General features: G+C 44.5%; 3 protein-coding genes across 12 annotated transcripts in view; 1 reads left to right on the top strand and 2 right to left on the bottom strand.

Moving 5' to 3' along the window:
- Nucleotides 1–1,544: 1,544 nt before the first annotated feature.
- On the bottom strand, nucleotides 1,545–4,078 carry NDUFA8 (NADH:ubiquinone oxidoreductase subunit A8). The gene is made up of 4 exons (XM_056504850.1): nucleotides 3,990–4,078; nucleotides 3,742–3,905; nucleotides 2,263–2,428; nucleotides 1,545–1,783 (listed from the first exon to the last, which is right to left on the bottom strand). The coding sequence occupies exons 1-4, from the start codon at nucleotides 4,038–4,040 to the stop codon at nucleotides 1,646–1,648; spliced, it is 519 nt and encodes a 172-aa protein (XP_056360825.1). The 5' UTR covers nucleotides 4,041–4,078; the 3' UTR covers nucleotides 1,545–1,645.
- On the top strand, nucleotides 4,039–18,435 carry MORN5 (MORN repeat containing 5). Of its 2 annotated transcripts, XM_056504849.1 has the most exons (5): nucleotides 4,097–4,224; nucleotides 4,515–4,662; nucleotides 4,902–5,013; nucleotides 5,880–6,011; nucleotides 17,008–18,435. In XM_056504849.1, exons 1-5 carry the CDS (start codon nucleotides 4,178–4,180, stop codon nucleotides 17,100–17,102), a joined length of 534 nt encoding a protein of 177 aa, XP_056360824.1. In that variant the 5' UTR covers nucleotides 4,097–4,177; the 3' UTR covers nucleotides 17,103–18,435. The 2 variants fall into 2 exon arrangements, with proteins under 2 accessions (XP_056360823.1, XP_056360824.1); XM_056504848.1 differs by lacking the exon at nucleotides 17,008–18,435 and having other exon boundaries at nucleotides 4,039–4,224; nucleotides 4,515–5,971.
- LHX6 (LIM homeobox 6) overlaps nucleotides 17,718–21,972 on the bottom strand; it is a 17,244-nt gene continuing 12,989 nt past the window's right edge. For 8 of the 9 annotated variants that reach the window (XM_056504841.1, XM_056504847.1, XM_056504840.1 and 5 more), the window contains one exon: nucleotides 17,718–21,358. In XM_056504841.1, the coding sequence (XP_056360816.1) occupies nucleotides 21,279–21,358 (80 nt within the window). In that variant the 3' untranslated portion in view covers nucleotides 17,718–21,278. The remainder of the gene's footprint in view (nucleotides 21,359–21,972) is intronic. The other variant, XR_008841724.1, reaches the window with a different exon arrangement.

Below are 21,972 nucleotides of genomic sequence, written 5' to 3'. Positions count from 1 at the left end.
CATGCCTGTTTATTCCAAAGCAGATGTTCAGCAGTGCAATGGTTCATACAATATGCTGACAATAGTAAGTTATTAACAGAACATGGTAAGATCTAAAAACTCCTGATCAACTGTTGGAGCGGGTCAGCAAAGATCTGATGTGATACGTGTTAACATCCCAGAACAATTTATCCCCTGCTCAGCCAAACCTCATTTCACTCACTCAGCTGAATGTAATTAGACCCCAAGCTTGTCCTAATTCCAGTCTCTGCACAGAAGGGTTATCTTTCTTCAGCAAGATGTGGCTGCTCCGAGATGGTGGCAGTGACCAGCAAGGAGAAACTGCAAAGGTGCAGCACCAGCTCACAGATTTTGGCAAGGAGCTGCTAAGACAGCCTGGTACGTACATTAAAATGCAAACATAGCACCTGCTTTGAGTTTCAGTCAATGCACCCCAGCAGAAAGTAGCAAGAACCCAGAAGCCACACAGTGCACAAGCTATTTTTAGATAAATGTTATACAATTTTCCCTCTAGCTCCATGGATCAGAAACATATGCTGCAGCTATAGAACCATTACAGTTTAATTCCACCTCAAACAAGGAGCTGGTAAATCCTCAGAGCCTACTAGCTGCAGGCTACTCAAGGAGCAGAGCACAGGTCCACTCTTTGCCATGGTTCAGGTGAGACAGTCTCACCCAGAGCAAGTTAAACTGCATATTGCTTTGGAAAAACAAGTTCATTGGTATTTTTCTGACCTTTATAAAAAGGTTTTCTTTATTGGGTGGAGGTGCATGGAAGACTAGATTTAACTGCTATAAAAAACATGACTTTCAGATATTGTAGAAAAGATAAATTTTTTAGAAGCTCACTAACTCCTCTATCAAAAAGAACATCACAGTGAAAAATTGGGAAGGATTTTCCCCAAACCTTTAAGTCAGGGCCTTGAGACAGAATAAAGTTCCTTTCCTACACTGCTTAATGGGGCACTAGATCCTTCAGGAGAAAGTTTTTCCTGAAAGGTGTTGAAAATTTAATACAATTTTTCTGATAAAGTAGCTTGTGTTCCCCCAGTAGAACAGTCCAAAAAGTGGGAGTCCCTAACCAATGTTGTATGATCAGCTGGGAAGGGATACAAGGGATCTTTATAGCAGAAACAGGATTGCCCCCATACCTAGCAAATGCCAGCCTCCAGTAGCCCCTTGCTCCAAGACAGATTTTAGGTTAAACCTCTACAGGAGTCCCTTGGAAAGAATGCACAATTATCAGTTGCAAGACTAAGGGAAGACATTAATGACTTGTTTGTTCCCAGAGTTTCCTTGATCCATGAGGCAATGTTCTCAGTAAGTAAATCAGGTCTCACGCCAGTTTGTGATTGATGGGACAGCAGTCAAAGACTGGAACTACGTTTGCACACATGACAGACAATCCTGGTAATCATGATCAACCAGCTGACGTTACTGGTGCCCAGAGGGTCCCAAGGGCTGTGTGACTGCAGAGAGCTGAGCAAAACAGGGAAATGCATTGTTCTCGTTGCTATGAGTTTAAAGAAGTCTGCTCAGCCATGTAGTGGTTTGGGGCTCTTTAATTATTAGTGATACCCAGCACACAATTTACACGTGCAAGTGCCACATCTCTGCACTTGAGTCAAAGCACAGCCTGCCCACTTCACCAGGACCAGAAAAAGAACCTGCTGCCAAAGGGAGAGGGCTTCAGCTCCCCTTCAGTGCCTGGGTTTGGCTCTGGTCTGGGTCTAGAGTGATAGGCATTCTCAGGCAGAGGACGGTCTGTCTTCACCTTCGTAACCTGGAAAGAAATGCAAAGAAGTGATACAGTTTCTCACAGCATTTAATAGCCAGGTTGAGTCAGAACTTCAAGGAAGTTCTTCTACCGAGAAGAACCAAACAATAGTAAGGACACATTGTTCAGCTGATGAGAGCTCCTCAATGCTTCTAAGAGAAGGGAAGGGAGCAGTGTTTCATAACAACTACAGAGTTGTGAGCATGTGAGCTCATGTGAGCATGAGCTTCACTCCTAAATGACAAGCCTCTACACCAGGAAAAGCAAAAACCCAGAATTTAATTGTCTAAGAAAAGCACAAGTCTTCTGGAAAAGCAACCCTGGAAAATGCTGCCAGTCTCAACTTCTATTATCCCACAAACTTCCACAGCCGAGTTCCCAAATTACCATCAGGCCAAGAGATGCTGGAGACCTAGTCTGGACAAAACATGCATAAAGGAGGGAGAGCAGGATCTGCCTGTCTGCCCCAAAGGATAAGAAGTTACCTTGGAGAGGTCTCCCAGGCTGGGCCTCACCCAGCCCAGCTTGTTGAGCACGCAGGAGTCGAAGGCTGCCTGCTGCTTGCGGCAGCGGCGCAGCTCCTGCTGGTTGGTGTAGTCAATGCAGGTCCAGTAGGTGGTGAAGGGCTCGGCACAGTGCGTCCGGATGCTCCTGGGGACACCACAGGCACAAACCCCTCAGCAAAGCACTCAGCGCTCCTCTGCCTCACTCATTCCAACCTCAGCTTGGGGTAAAGTGGGTTTTGCAGCTCCGAGATCTCAGGAACATCTAAACCTTCTGTAAAGCCAGTGTTTGATATGAATACCTGTGAAATTCCCATCGCTGCGGCTACAGTTAATGACAGCAATAACTTAACTGGTATGTGGAGGAGATTTTTGCTGGGTAGGTGTTCACAGCTCCTCCACAGGACATCTTGGTTTTGCCAAATAACTTAGTTATGTTCTATGGTGCTCTAATGCTGCCAAATAATTTTGTGTCCAAAGCTCAAAAAGGAATGCTTAGAACAGAGGTTTCAGCTGCTATGCTGGAGGTGGACAGGCCTTGAGGTAATTAAATTAAGTCCTTTACAAACAGTTTGGCACATGCCTTGGATCTACAAGTTTGGTCAGGAAAGGCAGGTGGGGCACCTGCTCAAGCTTTCTCAGTTGTTCACCTGTGAGACAGGGAGGATAGAAAATGCAATGCTCAAGTTGGTTTCCTGAAGTTCATCACACAGCTGTAAGGTGCAGCAGCCTCACCACTGCCCTGAGCTCCCAACAAAAACCCAGGCTGCTTGATCTGGAACAAAGGCAAAAGAGCTTCGAGTGACAGGATAAATTAATGTAAAAATAAGCAGGACAAAACACATGGCCTCTATGCCCAGGAGCTAAAGTTTAAGGAGCAAGTATAAAAGTTTGGAAGGCGGTGATGGCAGCAGCATTTTTAATTAGAATAATGGAATTACAGAATAATTTGGGTTGGCAGGAACCTTAAAGTTCATCTCTTTCTACCCCCTGCCATGGGCAGGGGATACCTTCCACTATCCCAGGTTGCTCCAAGCCCTGTCCAACCTGGCCTTGGACACTTCCACAGATGGGGCAGCCACAGCTGCTCTGGGCAACCTGTACCAGGGCCTCACCACCCTCACAGGGTAAGATTCCTTCCTAATACCTAATCTAAACCTGCCCTCTGTCAGCGTTAAGCCATCCCCCCTTGTTCTGTCACATCATACCCTTGTCACAAATTCCTCTCGAGCTCTCTTGTAGGCCCTGCTGGTACTGAAAGCTGCACTAAGGTCACCCCAAAGCATTCTCTTCCCCAGGCTGAAGAGCTGCAGCTCTGCCAGCCTGTCGGAAGGGGAGAAATGCTCCGCTGGAACGAGTGACCCACAGCACTGGAATGACACCGCCGGGCACGGCCCCGCAGCACCGACACCTCCAGGCCCGTGGGGCTGCGGCGGCGTCTCCCGGCCACTGGCCGCTCACCTGAAGAAGTCGATGGCGCACTGGTTCACCTGGCGGCCCTCGCTCAGGCACTTGCGCGGGTCCTTCTCCTCCCAGCGGCACAGCATGAACTCCTTGTTGGGCCGGTCGCACTGCGAGCCGTAGTGGTGCGCCGCGGCCTTCAGCACGGACGAGCTCACCGCCACCTGCGGCGGGGCACAGCGGCCGTGAGGGCGAGCGGGGAAGGCAGGGCGGGGCGGGGAAGGCCCGGTCGGCCCTCACGCACTCACCTCCGGCACATCGAGCTCCTCAAGCGGGGGCACCCGCAGTACCCCGGGCATGGCGGCTCTCCTTGAGCGCCCTCAGCGCCCCCGCGCACCGCGCACGCGCGGCCGCCGGGGGCGGGGCCAGGCAGGCGGGGGGCGGGGCCAAGGCGGCGCCGTTGCCGCGGTGACCGGGACGCGCCGTCGGGGCCGCCATGGAGCTGGTGGGGGATCGGTATCTGGGGAGCACCGTGCGCGGCAGGTGGGGCCCGGGGACAGCGGGGAAAACGGGGGACACGAGGGGAGCGGGAAGGGGCACGGGGAGTGCTGGGGGCAGGTGGAAGCGGGAAGCACGGGGTCACAGGGGCACAGTGGGGTTCGCAGGGGACACAAGGGACTGGGGGGCCTGACGGGGAGGGCAAGGGAGTACTGGAAAAGCAGGGGAGTCGCGGGTGGCAGATGGGCCATGGGGGAGGGTCGCGGGGGGCTGGTGGGACCAGGGGTGCACCGGGGCCGCGGGGTTGCCACATCCACCCCCGCCATCTCTTCCAGGATGGAAGGATACGGCTCCTACACGCTGCCGACCGGGGCCGAGTACCGGGGCTCGCTGTGGGACGGCATGTTCCACGGCAAGGGCGAGCTGCAGCTCATCAAAGGCGGCGGATACCGGGCGCTCTGGGACCGCGGGAGGCCCACGAAGGTACGGCCGGGGGGGTCTCCGCTGGCACAGACCCGCCCCAGGGAGGCTTGGAGGTGAAACACGTGGATTCCCAAGCCAAGCCGGTGTTTGACCCCTCGGGCCGGGGGGAGGCCGGGCACCACAGGCAGGATTCCCGACAAAAACCGCGCTGGCCCTGCTGCGGCTCTGCCGGTTCAACCTGGCCTTGGCGTTCCGTCCATCCATCACGTTTATTAACCGCACTCAAACGCGTTTTGCAGGGGAAATACACTTTTACAGATGGTCTCGAATTCGACGAGGAAAAATGGCCCTACTGCGATGGCTACGACAGAAGATTTTATACAGAGATCTGTTTGGGTTTTAAACCACCAGGTACTAAATTGCATTTGCGATCCTGAGAGTCTGGAAGGAATTAAACTAACAACTTTGCTTAAGAAAGATTAATTCAGCTACATGAGTAACGTGGAGCAGAAATGCTCTGGCTAATTTCATACAACCCTATGATTCCACATTCCAGAAGAATGTGGACACCACTTTCCACCAGCACAGCCTGGGATGCAGCTCTGCATCCACAGGGGTCTCTTGGAGTGATGACCCGCAGGACAGGGCTTTATTATCTGCAGCTTTTGACATCCTGATTAACCCTTTTATACCTTTCACCCTCACTGCATCAGCAGGGTGCTTTTGATACAGAGAAGTGAGCAAAAAGAATTCGTTTGCATCCAGGACAAATGACGTTTCAAGTATCTGCCCTATGTGGCTCTTTAGCAGATGCCAAAACAGACATATGTGTTCAGTCTGGTTTTGCTAAAGATTTTTATAATGTTATTATTTTTTGTAGTCAAAAGATGGATTTATAACGAAAAAAAGTGAGTAAAATCTGTAACATAATACACACAATACATAGAATATTTTAGTGATGACATGGTGTTCTGCAAAGCCAGTGATTCTCTCCTGGCCCCATTTTGGATTTTAGGGTTGGACTTGTAATGCTAACTTGGTGGGCTGAATCACAGCACTATGAATGAGGAAATCAAAGTGATCACTTTTTATCACACAATCTTTGTGTGTGCATTTTTTCATTTTCATTTTCCCCATCTGCAAAGTTGATGAAATGCTTTACAAAATTTATTGTGAGGTAACTGTAATTTTTATACCAAATGCCGTGGAGATGTACATTAGTTATCTTGATCAAAGGCATAAATTAAAAAAAAAAAATCCTTGTTTTTCCCCTTCAGGCATTCCTCAGCTTACAAATCTGGATCCTCCCAAAATAATCCCAGAAGGTTGTTATGACTGTGGTGATGGATTCTATAACCCTGAAACCAGAGTAGTTGTTGACTACAAACGCAAGTTTCTGAGAAATGCAGGTATGATTTAACTTCTTCTGCAAGGTAAACTAAAAAGAGTTTATTCCTCATATCTTGTAGACTGCCTGATTAAAGCCAAAATATAAACAACTCCATGACTTGGTTCTATTATCACTGAGCTAAAATATCTTTAGCTTATTTATTTTATCAGTGATTTATGTATCCCCAGAGTCGTACAAATCATATTTTGCAAAATTACAATGAAGCATTCCCAAGCATATATGAATAAATATATTTTATTACTGTTTGGTATGTTAATCTCAGAAAAATTTTCAGTCTCTTCTGTTATGATCTCAAGCAAGGGAGTGGTTGTGAGGGGCACATCACTGATCCTGAAAGCTGAAAAGCTCCATGATGTGAACCAGCAAAGTGCTTAAGCAAGTGGTTATCTCTATATTGAAATAGTCCAGTTTATTAAAATGGGTCTGGGTCTTACCTTCCTGAACAGGAAACCTTCACCTTGGAGAGCTGTGTTTGGAGTAGAGTCTGGCAAATACATGGAGAAGTCCCCAGATTAATAAGCCTTGGGGAAAATTAGTCCTTACCAAGCCAAAAGAGAAACTTTTCAAATTAAAAGCCACAAAATATCCCCAAACAGTTGACACTGGGATAACTAAAAAAAAGTCATCTGACCTGAAAAAAACCTACTTTGTGTTCTAGCTGTTTAATCTTTGTGTTTATCATCTTTTCAGTGCAGAAGGTTTTAAAATGAAACTGATTTCTGAAAGCAACCACCCACTCTGCTCTTTTTTTTTTTTCCTCAAATGTCCAAATTGCAAAACCTCTTTTAGTTTTTTTTCTAGAAAACAGAACATTTCAATTTCAGTGTTCTACAGTTTTAACAGTTTTGTTGCTTGGAAACTCCATTTTTCAGCAAATTTACTATTTGTTGAAAAAATTTCTGCTCTGCTCTACTTTCAAGAGCTTTTGTGAGTGTGCACAGTGATATTGGAGGAGGGAAGTTGGGGGGCGTTAAATGAATTGGAGATACCATCTGCTATAAAATATACCCTGTGATACATGGCCTGTTTTATAAACGTTGAATAAAAACTGATCTAGATTATTACAAATGGCATTGATCCAAAATACTGGAATGCAGTGGGCCTACTGATGAGGAAGATAAGCAACATGCTTTCCAAAAACACAGGAACCTACACAGATTAGTACAGGAGGGAACGCCTTGGAATTCAATTTATTGTTTTTTAATCTGTTCTTTGAACTCATTGTCCTTTATGACATTTATCTCAAACCCTACAAATTATATCAATCAATATTGGCCCAGCAGCCCGGCGCAGCGTGCGGCCTGACAGAGTGGTGGAGATGGGCTTTGTGTGGCCTTCCCAGCCAGGGCCTGGACACAAAAGTTAAAGTTGTTGATGTGAGTGTGAAGAAGGAATGTGTCATGTAGGCCAGACCCTTCCTCTCAAGAGCATGAACACAATTGAAAAACCCGGCACTTGTTCAACATCAGAGGAACTCTTGCCGCCCCAGGAGAGATGATTCAGGGCACAAGGCCACTGAAGTAAAGAGAAAAAAAAAATTAAAAAAAAAGCCCAGCTGTAAGCAGAAGAAACTGAGGAAGAGGCTGAGATGACAGGGAACAGATCCAGAATTACTCCATTATAGGTTGGGCAGGAAAGAGCAGGAAAACCTCCAGGCTTCCAGCCAAGTCTTGAAAGCATCAAAAGCAGATGGTAGGAAGCATTCAGGAAGTTCTTACAACAGCTTGACAGGTTTACCAAAATGACACTATCTTCCTCAGCCTTGGCAGCAGGCTGCAGAACACTGCAGTGCTCACCTTTCCCCCCTGTTCTGAAGCAATCCCTGATTGTTTCTGTGTTTGTGGAACCCCTGGGCCCTGGCACGGCCTTGACTCCGGCCTGGCAGCGCCCAGGCCTGGCCCAGAGCAGAGCAGAGTGGGCACCATTTGGAACTTCTGGGTTTGTTTCCAGCACTTCTCTGTGGGGATGGAGGATGTGGAGCAACACAGAGACTCCCAAGGAGCCTGGCAAGCGCTGCACCCTCCAGCTCTGACACTCATTTACTCAGAGAGCCCTCACTCCTGAAGCAGTGCAAAGGCCCATCCTGAAAACATAACCAGGCCCAGGGAATGAAATGACAGCAACAGCTTTGTTAGACGTTTTTATCTAGGAAAGTTTTCCAAATTCTCATTACAGCCTTGCAGTTATTGCTCCGTCCCTAAAGCTCTGTTTCCTCAGGGATGCTCAAATTTCTCGATTCTCCATGTGTTCTTCAAGCTTTGCTTTTTTCCAGTTTTGCGAAGTACGTAAAATTGAGCGTATAAATAAGAAAGGGAAGGCTCATTTGTAAGAAGATACGTTGTTTATTTTTAATAGATACCGGGACCAGGCTCCTGTTTCACCAGGAGTATTCCTCTTTTTTCCCCCCCCCAGAAATAGGACTCCTGGCACCTTTGTAACAGAGTTTGGTCAATAGAAAGATCGGAAGATTTCCCAGTTTTTCAGCGAGAAGTAGAAACTACAAGATGTTGTTTTTAATGCAAAGCAGAGAGGCACAAGAAGAGCTGTGACAGTCAGGTTTTAGGGCCTCTGAATATCCAAAAAGCCCATATCTTTCAAAAAGAAACTACCATCAGAACCAGGAAATTTTTTATACTGAGATGGAGAACATCTCAGGAGATTGCCTGGGTCACCTGTCTTGATGAAAAGCAAAGATATTTCTGATGAAAATTGCCTTGATTCTCCTGTGGTTTTCACAGGGATAGGTTAAATAATATAAAACACACTTTTCCTTGTTCTACGATGAGAATATTCTACTATTATATTTCTTCTTCACGTTTAATTAGTATGGGGCATAGGGGAGCTTCCTGTAGTGAAGTCAATATTACCTGAAATATATTTGTACCTCTTCCTGTAAATCAAGAGAAGAAAGACACAAAATCTGCCTTTTTACTCAGAGCTCAGTCAGGGAACTGAATTAAGGGCAGGATTAGGCCCAGAAGACCAGGACAAGTGTCTTATTAAGAGGGGATTTGGTGTTGTTGCAGTCCCAAGCCAGCCAGCAATCAGCATTTCTACAAGCCTTAAAGTCTTGTGAAAAGCAGCAGGAAAAATCCTGCTGCTCCAGGACTCATTATCAGCTGAAAAGGTTAAGATTCAAGAACATTATTTTTGTATAGTTCAGAGAAGTCTGGGGTCAGAACGTCTGAGGTTCCTCGGTTGTGAGGCAGGCCTGACTCCCCAGCCAAGGGGGAAAAGTCATTTTAATTCTAAGCCTTAATAATCACAGACTTACAGTTTCCTCACGTTGTTACCTTGGGATGGAGGCTCTCATGCCTCATTTCTTGATCTGAAAGAACTAAGAAGCGCAAATATTTTGGACAGTCAGCATCGATATGTTCAACCATTTCAGGTTTATCCAAGTACACAAATCCATGAGAGAAATCTCCTACACTTTTTTTCCCCTCACAATTCAGATCTGACTTGCACCGAGTGCTTTTTGGGAAATGTAGACTTTGACTTGTCTGAAAAATGCAGTTGAGAAACAGCCATAACCACTCAATAATCGCTCAGGGTAATATTTCTATACCCTACCCTCATGTACCCCAAATACATGCAGATGTTTGCGTGCTCTTTCTCAGAAACTACTGGAGAATTGGGTGTGGGATGAGGACCTGGCAATTTTTCAGGCCTGGAGTATTTCTGGATAAAAGACAGCAAATTTAACTTCGAGTCGACTGTGGTGCAGGAAAAAAAAGACTGACTGCACTGAGGGATCATGCACGGAGCTCTATTCCCTGTTCTTCTTTGAAATTGCCCGTTCTGCTGATGGAGGGAGTGTATGAACAGCCTGATTCCAGGCTAGTCCCCTAGTCATTGCCTAAGAATGTACAAGTTGTTTTGGCAGATGCCCTGAGCAAGGAGAGGAAAGCCCCAGCAATACACATACAGAGGGAATATAGTATTTTTGTTCAAATGAATTTAGTTTCCCATAGATTTAAATGTCTACTTGCAAGGCAGGACCATTTAATCTTTTGTACATTTGTTTCTTTTTTATTTGACTTAAGATACTGAATTTAGATGAGGTTTAGTTCCTACATATTGAAACTCTTAAAAGCTCTTCAAATAATTGTTCTTTGGATACTTGTTAGGCTAAAGAAATCAGTTTTGATCGGCAGTAAAAGTTCATGCTATTTTAAGTGCAATGCTATAGCTATTTTCTGTTGTATATTTAATCATTTTGAATTATATGTCATGTAAAAGATTTTAGCTCTGGGGCATTTGCCAGATGGCTGATTCTGCATTTCACACAACAAAAGAAATAATGTTTGTGTAAAGCTCTTAAAAATAGTTGGTAATCAGTATATTCTACAACGAATAGGATCCAGACCTGTTTGGAAAAAACCCCCAGCTTTTGCAGAAATTAATTTAGAGGATTTGGTCTCTACCTCTGGGCTCTGAACAAAACAAATTGTGTCTATTGTTTGCTGATTTTGTAACATTTAACAAGTTAACTGGATTGTAAATTTTACTCATTTTTATGTTAAATGCCTGTTTATTGCAATCCATTGATCTTTTTCTCTTTACTTTGGCTGACAAACTTATTTCTGAAAGCAGGGTTGTAAAGCAGAGAGCCAATACTGCTCTCCATTTGCACAAGTAGAGCACACGAATGCGAGTAGCCCTTTGCTTTTCTTGCAGCAGCTGGAGTGCTTGTCCTTTTTACTGCTAATTCCTCTTGCTGGCCTCTTTGATTCATATTCCTCCAAAGTACCACTGCAAAAATATTTTCTCTCTCTGCCATGGCATTCAGCTTCTTCTCTTTGCCCACAAGGCTCTACAGAGCTACCTACAAATTCACCTTCTGGTCTTGTCTCCTCCATCCCCACACACTTTTTTCCCTTGCATCTAGCTCCAAGACATAGGTTTTTAGCCACATTCATACAATTCTAGTTTCCTGATATTTGCTTTCCAGACTCTGTGGAAGTCAAAAGCTTTGAAAAATATTACATCCAGAAGCAGGTCAGAAATTGCATTATAACTCTTTGATCTGCATCTCCAAAGTGTCACGTACCTACCTCTTCCTATTTTTTTAGTTTGATAGCTTTTGTCCTGATGTCAGAGCTCTGGATCTAAATAATCCCCAATGCTTAACAAATAAATGAATTGAGGAGCCAGATCTCAGCAGAAGGAGAGGCAGAACTCTGGCAAGTATCATAGTGGGACTGCTGAGTGGGCAAGGCAAATGGCTGAGCAGTGAAGATGGCAGAGAGAAATTGAGTCTACTTCATTTAAAATGAAGATCCCAGACTCCTACGAGAAGTTGGGGGGTTTTCTTACCTTTTTTTTTTTATTTACTCTACCCATCATATGCTCTTTTTGTATCTTTATAAAAATGTGTGAAGATCAAGCACATTTTGGATGCCATTGCAAAATTCATACATATGTCTTTCACAGTGTCAAAGTCTGCTCAGGTGCCAGACAGAGATACTTGGAGACTTCTCATCTGAGCAACCAAAAATATTTTTAGATTAAATTTGGCTTACATGGTTTTAATCTGAAACATCCTCCATTCAGCAAAATAGATTATGAACCAACATAATTTATATTCCAGGCTATAGCCAGCAGTGATAATATTAACATTTGCATCATGATGTAAGTCACTATGGTAATTTCAGTAGCTACAGTTTTTGCAGATATATTGTTCCTTCTGGTTTCCTGGCCTTATCTTTTTGAAAACTGTGGAAGTTTCAGTTCCAAAGAGCGGCATGCCAAGAATAACACCTTTGTTTGGGTGCTAACCATCCTATTGTGAATCCATTAAGTAGGTTACACACAAGACTTATAGGCACTTACATTCAATATACAGCTCATGTGAAAACAACTTTTACAAGAGATGGAAAGTTCATTTGGGGGCCATTTTGGAATGACAGTAATTAAAAGAGAATGGAAGGGTGAGAATTTGTGGGTGGAAGCAAAGGTTAATTGAAAACATATTTTCCATTTTCTTGCCAGCCTTGATGTTGGTGGGGTCAGGTGCAGTAAGGAAAGGGGTGGTAGGGACCCGGAGGGGGCAGTGGAAATGGAAGGGGTGTGCCAGGCAGAACCCATGGCTGAGATGCTATCACATGTCATTGTGATTGTGCAGTGGAAGAACATGATAAACGGCGCTGCGGGTGCTGGGAGGAGCCAGGGATGTGAAAGAATTCGGTGATATTGTTGTTTACAATGGGCTGCGTGTGCTTGGCCCTCTGCAAACGGAGAGGAAGCTCAGCTGCTGCTCGAGGATGCTGTGTTGGGAACACACCCTTCCATGGGCATGGAGAGCTCTGGGCAGGGCTGGGTCTCAGCTGTGCCAGGGCTCTGAGTACTCCCTGTCCTGGTGGTGGCACATCCATTCCCTCCTGGGCTCCAGCAGGGCACACAGAGAGATGACACCCACTCACATCGGGTCCCTTGGGCAGGGGAGGCAGCCGTGGATCTGAATTTCAGAGTGCACCAGGCCTCCAGTGCAGACACAGCCTCTAAGACATCAGGAACACACACAGCTACAAAGACCTAGCACAGTCAGACAAGGTTTTTAGGGTGAATAATGCACTTTTTCTCTATTCAACCCACTGGGTTTCTCATTCCAGCAAAATTCTAGGTGATTTCCTGGGAAAGCAAAAGTTAAGAGAAGCCTCCATGACAATGCTGCCAGTGCTGAGTCTCAGCTCTGTGCCATGGCAGGCACCTAAGCATGCAGAGTCCTCAGAAGTCTCTCACAGCTGAGCTTTCCATAAGCAGCAGAGAAACATGATAGCTATAGAAGGAAATAATTCTAAACTTTGCAATATGCATTTAATATAGCAAGATTAAATGCACCTAAATTACAGTGTGTTTTCATGTCATCCCTTGGAAGCACCCTGAAGCAAGGCCACCCTGAATTTTCAGCTGTTTCTAATCCCAGTTGAGAGATAAATCTGGAGTGTGGTATTTGGGGAAATCTCTTCTGCCACTACTTTTAGCCTGAACATGGGAAAGGAGGCAAGTGGCTTCATTTTGAGGAAAGCAGAAATCCACTGATTTAAGTGGGCTGCAGTTTGAGCTCACTGTGGAATACACCTAACATTGGTTGTGACACCTACTTGGACTTTGCTGACATTTGGAACTTCCCCTAAAGCCCCCCAAAACAAGGCAGAAACTTGTCAGGCAATATTTGGTGAGAAGAACCAATTTTGAAGTGGGCTACTTATAGGAACACATTACAGCCAACAGCTTTAGCTGGGTCTTATTTACCTAAAGAGCCTCTCCAGACTGACCTGCTGGCCGTGTGGACAGTGTCCAACAGGAGATCAGGAGGACTTGCACCCCTGCTTAATCACCTATTGTGGGCAGATGCTGTTTCTGGGGACCAGTCGTGCAGGTGGCTGCCAGGGTTGGCTCCATGTGCCTCTGTCTGCTTAATGAAAACAGCCTGAATTAATCACAAAAATAACAGAGAGCTGTCCCAGTGTGGGCTGGCTGAGGATCTCACCCACAATATTCAAGATATATTTAGTTAGTGCTAGAAACTGATCTCATTTTTGATTGAGACACAAGGAAATCATTCAAGAGCTCATCCATTACAATCTTTTGCCGTTTCAGTTTCAAGATTCCAGTAATATGTCATGATAATAATGATAATATTTCACTGACTTTGGAACAAATAACTGGGTACCATTTACTAACTGCACAGGGATACACCAGACTGCAGTGAAATGCTCAGACAAAGCTTTTTTCCTTTACCTTCAAACACCAGCATGGTTAGTCCTCTTTCAGTAAAGTCTGTTCCATCACTGTTTATTCTACTGAGGAAAATCTAAAAAAATGGATAAACTTGTAAAGATAAATATGCTGACACAAAATTCAGCACACCACACGAAGAACCCCATTCTACCTAATTGTGCACAGGGTGATAATTTAGCACTGATTAAAGAGTTTGTATTTTTTTCAAATCTTTTTCAAAAGGAAAATTACTTCTGAAGGTGAAGATGTGCTTAGACAATCATATTAACATATTCAAACAATTGCAATTTGCAAAATAGTAATTACAACTCACTATCTGGTAGCATTAATCAAACTTCAAGGTTTAATTCCATTTTAAATATTGATGAAATGTGATTCTCCAATCTAACCCTGGTGTTGCAGGGTTATGGAAGCAGCCAGTGGCAGAAAAAGAGGAACGTGTAGTTAACAAGCAGCTGCCACAAAGAAGGATCGGCATCTGTGATTTAAATTGTTAGCTGCACAGTCAGGTAGAGTGTAAAAAGGGTAGTCAAGAGGCTGTTAAGTCCATTGCTGCCAATTACTAACAATCAGGGAGGAGCTTTAAGACTTGTTCAGTACAATAAACCCAGTTTGTCTTGTTTCAGGGGTTACTACTGAAGAGGTTGCAGCTGCACTGATTCAAATAGCCCTAAAACTACAGTAATTATCAACCAGTCTTCTTTAGTGTAGCAAAAGTATGTTTTACCATAGCTTAACTCTTTACATTCTAATATTTCCCTGCCTCCTCTCCCATAGCCAGCCCTGGACCCATTCTCATCCCTGGGCTGTGGTTCTTCTTCCTATCCTGGACCAATTCTTTCATTTCCCCTTACCTAGACCATGGAGCAGTTGTACATCTCACTGGGTTGGATGGCAGTTCTAGGGGTTTACTTCATGTTGAGTCATTACATCTGTTTTTCCTTTTCATACACAAAGTTGAAATTCTCATTGCTCAATCAGTTTTTACATCTGGGTAAACTACATGCAGGTTAAGCAGGGCTTATGAGCACATGTTTAATTTGCATGGGCTCAGATCACTGCACAAACTAAGACATTTTGGAATCAGTCTGGAAGGGATAAGATCCTTGGAGTGATTTGTCGTGGGTGCTTTCCTAGATCAGGAAATCCCAGTGCAGAACGAGACAATCTGGGCAAACCAAGGGTATGTTGGAAACCTGTGAAACCAAGTTAGCATCTGCCTTTCTTTGTGCTTGTACCCTTGATGCTCAGCTGAGTGAGGCTGTCAGAGGCTCACACAGACTCAGGCTGGTTATTTCTAGCACTCAGGTGAGCCAGGTGTGCCCAGCTTTCAGCCAGACATGGTGATGCACAGCATCTCTAAGTTTTCTTCTTCCTTCACCATGACAGAAACAGACAAAAGTTTCCTTTTCATGCAATTATTACAAGCTCAGATAAACATTTTTTTTTTTTTAGTTAAGGCAATTCCAGCTAAAACCACAGAGCTACAGAGACTGGACAATATCTGTCACAGGCAAGGCTCACGTGATCACGTCTGCAACACCTAGTGCATAGAACAAAAGCCAGCACATTGATTATGGCTTGGATGTTGTTTTTAAGAAAGCTTTATGGACCACATTTGCATTCCTGTTGCAGCCCACAGTGGAATCTGCCTGTGAGGATTGCATGGTCTTTATGCAAAATTCTGTGCTCATGTTTTTAATTTCTTTTAGCATATTTTTTCAGCATCTAATTTCTCCTACTTTACACCCGAATTAGAAATGTACCATTAACAGGATATTTTGTTATTGATCTGTGGATCTCTAATGAATTTAAAAAAATCAGTGAAGCATGGGAAGAGCTGAACTTAGCTATTTTATCCAAATTATGGCCATTTTCCAGGCATTAAAGCAAGCACCTTGGCACCTTTCCTCCCTCCACCAGGAGCTGAGGGTGAGTGGCACCCTGAGAGAAAAGGGAGGGCAGCATGGGGAAAAAAAAAAAGAAGAAAAAAGAAAAGACAAAGCTTGACTCACAAGCAACCACAGTCAATAGGATTAACTCCCAAGCTTGATGACTTGTGCATCAGAATTTGTCACATACCTCTCTAGGAACTTCACATTTCATTCCCAGGACCTTCCTACCTTTTGCATTTCAAATGCTCCTCTGTGCTTTAACATAAAGGTACAACTCCACAGTGAAAAGATCTCCATGAAAATTTGACTCCTAAAGAAGCAACATGCTTCCAATCATCTGTTCTTGTACATAACAAGGGCTGCCACAAACCCTCAAAATTAAGATTTTTACAACATCACAAGCAGCTAATATGAATCTGTTAAGACAGTGGTAAACACAAGAAGCAGCTCGAATATATTTCATTTATATAAAAATAAATGTAGGTATTGTTGTAAGTAATACTTTGATTTTTTTTTTTTCCAAAGGCTTTTTGAAATTTGTTTTTCCTGGTTTACTACACAGATTTCTTTCCTTCTACACAAACACAAAGGAAAAGGCTGCAGAACAGTTTTTGGAGACAAGACTATTTAAATCCCTGAAATTAAGAAGCCACAGCTTAACATTCAAGCTATTTTTTTGTAAATCATGCAGAAAATTACTATTCAAACTTTGCTGGTCAGTTGTTTTTTCCTATATTGTCTTTGCTTTTATTTTCTTTCCACACTGTCATTATGCTCTCAGAATAAATACGACAGACATGAATACTAACAAGGGACACAGGAGTTGGTCTAAAATATCTCTCAGCCACTGCATCAGCTTATCAATACCTGCCACAACATACATCTCAAAAACAGCATGGAAAGAAAAGCTGTAAGACAAGAACCTGGGATTTTACCGTACATTTTTCTTTAGCTTCACATTTTATAAAACGACAAGCAACACAGCCAGAGTATTTTAAAAATGCCTATCTTAATTTCTAATAGTTTCAACATTTCCCCTGCATATTTTGCCCAAAAAGGCAAATTATAAAATCTGTACATGTAGATCTTGTGGTTTACCCAAGCTAAGCTTATCAAACAGATGAATAATCAATCCTTGCCACGGACCCAGTACCTCCTGCCTTAACAAATTCCCCCACAACGGCACACGATCTTTTAAACAAACAAACAAAAAAAAAGTGTCCTAAGAGATGCCAATGGCTAAGAAATGGATTTATTTTTCAAAGGAAAAATGGCTTGTTTGAGCTGGACCCCAGGGATGCAAAGAGCAGATCTGCCACGAGGATATTTAAGTTCTGTTTCTCTGCCTTTCAGACAATGATGAGCATGAATGGATCCTTCGGACCTGCCGGAGAGCCTGGGACATACCAATCGAGCACAAACCGAAACCACCAGACAGCTTCTCCTAGACAATATTCCAGCAAAGCAGGTAATCTGAGTCACAATAAATGCAATTTGTCCTCGTGGATTTGTCTCACCCTTTCCCTCGACAGGAATATAATCTTTCTGTCATCTTTGTCAGCTCAAAGAAAAATGGAAATAATCATTTAATCAGTCATGCTGAGCAAAAGCCACGGCAAAAAAGCCGACTGTACTCACAATAATATTCCTGAGAGGTGTGCAGTGTAGTATGTATAAACATTATTAAGCCTGAAAACAATTTGTTAAAAAGAGTGCCTCAGATTCAGGGTTGAAGTCATTCAAATCCATCTTAATCAACATTATTTTCCCAGATTTTAGTTAGCTGTCCTGGTGAATTCCTTTCCTCTCTTTTTGCTCAGTACTTTGATATTGATTGATCATTGTAATAATGTACACCAGAGGTATTCTTTAATGACGGGTTTGCTAACTAGGAAATTATATCCATTTACTACGAACGTTTGTTGAACTCTCCTGAAGCCAGAGTTTAACAAAATAATAAAAGAGGAAAACTGGGTGGGTTGCTGCTTGATTAGTAAGCCAGAAAGTATTTAAAAATAAAATAAAATGGAATTACATCATTTTCTGGATGTAAGTGCCAGCACTTCTACTTGCATTAACTTTATTTATTACACAAATAAGACATTTACAAAGCACAACATTAAAAGTATGTAACAAAACAGACATTGGTTTTACAAAAAGTGCTTACAATTTTGTTTTACTTTTTTAAAATAAATATTAGTCTTGACTGTCCACTCATTCAGAGAAAATTTTTTTTAACCATTGTAGCCAAGACATGCAGAATTGCAACATGCTACAACAAAATGATTGGCAGATGAAATAAAACTGGTGTTTAGTTGGCATCCTACAGATAAATCACTGATAGTAGTGCAGGATTGGTTCCCACTCCCTGCCCCAACGAGTGACTTCTGTAAGCACCTTTAGCTCGGGCATTGGGTTAACCAGCATGAGCCAGAAAAAATCACTGGTGATAAAACCTGCAACCATCCCACTTCTGTTAGTCACCTTACTAAACTGCAGTGAAGAGCCTTTCACTGGCTGTCTTCAGTGGATTCTGTCTGCAAAAGGGTTTGTAAATAGCAACTGGAAAAGTTTAGTGCATGGAGTCTGCATTGCTGCACCAGAACCCATCTGGCAATTACTGAATAAACTAAGAAAATGAGAATGACTTTTAATTTTTTTTTTTAATCCACAAACAGGAGATGAATGCAAATGACCTGAGATAAGGTTTGGTTCAGTGGCAACAGTCAGTGTGAAATATGTTGTGAAACAATGTATTGAATAAATTAGAAGATTTCTTACATTCTTGGTACAGTTGAGTATTTTCCATACACATAATTAGCTCTAAAACTGCACAAGCTGAATTGCTTCCAGTTTTTGCAAACAATTTGGGCTTAATATAAACAGAGCCTGATTTCTGAATTAGCAAAGCTGCTCCTGGCTACTTATGGGGGGAAGTGCCCCGAGCACAGTCTGTGGTGAGCCCACATCCCTGGAGAGGTGCACCTACATTCCCTCAGCCCCTGCTGTGGTGGTGGGTACAAACCCTTGGATATCCAGGAGATTTCACAAGTGGGGTTTTTTCTGATCAAGTTGGTATTTAGCAGATACATATTTCATAGATTACCTTTTGTTGCATTGCCAAGACAGAAGGGAGAAACACATCAAACCCTTTTCTCCCTCAACAGAACAGTTGTGGCAGTCTCAGAGACTGGGGGATGTCAGGGAAAGTTACAGCCTGAAGTCTCTCCTTCAGTGTCAAATGGAATAACTACCCATTCCTTTATGGCACTAATTCCACAACTAAATGGTCATTAGGATGTGCAAGCACAAATGGAGAACAAAGTCAGGCCCTGGTGACCCCCCAGCCCCCACCAGCATCTCAAGGCTGGCACATGGACACAGCAACTGCCTCAACCTGTGATGACAAACACTCACCAACAGCCAGCCAAGGGAACACCCATCCTTCCCTCACTGATCATCCTCAGAAACAACTGCACCTGCTGCACCTGGAGCAATGGTGACTGTCCCCTCCCCAAGGGACACCTCTGAGAGGTGGCTCCAGTCAGGTCAGGCACGTGCGAGCACCTTGTCACTGGTCACACTCTGGAAATGGTCACTCACACATCAAGAGGTGACAATAATATTTTGTGGACTTAATTCCCCTCTCTCCTTTCAAAGGTTACCTTGAACTGGGAATAGAGCTGCTGGCTGCAATTTGACAGATACTGGCCCAGCTGTCCGAGGTAGTACCATCACCCTTTTAACATGTACACACAGAGCAGTGTGTGCACGTGTGGATTTGTTCCAACCAATATCAATGTGTGCTTGTACTCAGCTACTTCTCAAACCAAGAGATCTCAGTGGCCACCTCAGCAGATGTCCCCATGTCCCCACGCCACTCCTGGAGTGTTCCTGTGGTTCAGCTGGAGCCATGTGCCTGGCTGCTGGTGTCACACAGAGCTCAGGGACACAGCAGGAGAAGGCTCCCCACGTGTGCAGTATGGGCTGGCCAGGGCAGTGGGATGGTTGCCCACCCAGCTCATGCCACGGATTGATTCAGGATCTCCCGGAGAGGAAAACACATGGATCTACAGTTCCAATTAAAAACAAGTTATGTAACAGATGATTCCCATCTCCTGCTCCTCGGGCACGGTTCAGTCACATCCCTCACTAGCTGTGGCTCAGGGTAGGCTTCACATTCTTGGAAGAGCGGCCTCACAGACACTTCACAGCAGGACAGACCCGTGTGCTTGCGTGGAGAGAGGTTTTGTTACAGACCTGCTCTTGGCTTGGTGCAAACTGAGAAGGGCTGGCAGAGGTCACTTGTTTACTTTTCCTTATTACCATCAATGAGGGATCATTTTGGAGTCCTTTTCCTGACTTGGGGCCAGACTGCTGAGCACTTCCTTTGCTGTTGCAGTGAGCCCAGCTGTTCTCCTGGGATGCACCCTCATCCCAGGGCCTGGCAGGACTGACAGCCATACCCCAGCAAGGGAGAGCAGGAGGGCAGAGGGGATCAGAGTGATGCTGCCAGACAAAGGAAGATGCCATCCCCTTGCTGTCCACTTGGCTAGAGATGGTTCCTGCTGGCCTTACTGTGGCCTTTACCTTTTTAACTGCTTCTACAGTCTCTACCCAACTCTTTCCACTGACTGAACATGAGTCCACAGTAGGGCAGAACATTTCTACACCTTTATGGCCACCTTCCATTGAGCATTTCCCAGTCCCACAGTATGGATTGTCTGAGAGTTTTCTGTAGGTACATTCTGAAATCACCCATTTGTGATCCAATATGACTCCAAGGAAATAAAGTAGCTTGTTAATAAAGAACGAGAGTAAAAAAACTTTAAAAAAACCAAAAAAAACCCAAAGATTTGGCAAATGGCTGTGAGAGGAGAGAGATATTCAGTGTTCTAAGAACAAGTCAGCAATCAAAAACTTCAGGGTGCTAAACCTGGCTCTGCCACCAACCCTCATGGTTCCTCTCAGTTTAGGATATCTCTGCTTCCCCTCCTAGAAAACGGGGGGAAAAACACTAAGATTTACTTACCTTTGAGTGATCAAAGGACGTGATTCTAAAGCACTTTGAGGAGGAAGAAAAACTGCCTATTTCCAGCTGGCATCATGTTTTCCACTCAGTGGAGTCTCAGCTACCTGCAAGTTTGGCTCAGGAAGGTCTGTCTATATATCGAGTTGCTGAGCCAAAAAAGCCAATTTCAGATTTCACACATGCGAGTGGAAAGAAGGAGGGATGTCCAGGAACTGCTTCAACTGGTGCAAAAAGAGAATCAGGCCAAACCACATAAATTCCTCCTTCCTTTGTGTTCAGAGGGGATCATCGACCCCCCTGAGACAGCGTGTTCTGGGTTGTTCATATTCCCACAGGTTTGGGAGCAAGACTTGCAAGCACAGTAGAGTCACCAGTTTTGACTGTGTCTGGCACTGCCTTGGAGAGACTCACGGTCATTCTACAAGTCCACAAGAAACAAGTGTAAAATGTAACTGTGCACTCAAACACACACATACACAGAGTGTCGCTGGAGGAGTCGGAGCGGGTGCGAGGTGCTGGTCAGTGAGAGATCTGAGAGTGCTGGGCTGAGCTTCTGGCCGGGCTGGCGGCAGCTGCAGGGCTGGGCACTGTGTCAGAGCTCAGGGCAGCGCTGCTGGCAGGGCAGGGGCAGCTGAGGAAGAGTCCGAGCAGTCAGTACTGAAAGAGGATGACCTGGGGGAAAAACGGGAGTGTCAGCACAGAGCCCTCGCATGGCAGGGAGCAGGACAGACACAGGAAACCCCTCTCTGGAAGAACTCTGTGCCCAGGAGCTGCCAGCCCTGCCCAGGGAAGGAGCTGCCACTGAGGAGCCCAGATGGGAGGTGACAGGATTGTGGCAGAGGTGTACCACACCTTGGGCTGTGAAACCAAAACCTGGCTGCACCCCAAAACCAGCAGCTCATTCATCTGTTCCGTGATACAGCAGCTACCAAGAAAGTCAAAGCATGACCAGCAGTGCCCACCTCACTCACTGATCAGCACAAGCTCCCCTCAAACACTGCACCTGGCTGCTCTGCAGCCCTTCCCTGCCTGCAGGTCACAGCTCAGTTCTCACCAGCCACTGCACTGGGCACCCTGAGAGGAGAATGGGATGCCCCACACACAGAGGGAAACACACATAGCATTTAAATGTGTTTTGCCAGGACCTCAGCTATCTCTGCTTTAAAAATTTTTGGATGTGAGAAAAAAAAGCTACTTCAGTTTTCAGGAATTTAACACGCAAGTGATTGTTTAGAAAAAGAGTTGGTTGGGGGGCAGCTCCGTGTCCTGAGAACCCTGTTCTGCAA

Source organism: Oenanthe melanoleuca, chromosome 17 (assembly GCF_029582105.1).
Source record: "Oenanthe melanoleuca isolate GR-GAL-2019-014 chromosome 17, OMel1.0, whole genome shotgun sequence".
Classification (NCBI taxonomy): Eukaryota; Metazoa; Chordata; class Aves; order Passeriformes; family Muscicapidae; genus Oenanthe; species Oenanthe melanoleuca.
Note: the sequence above shows the minus strand (reverse complement) of the source record. Positions and strands in the feature narration are given on the sequence as shown.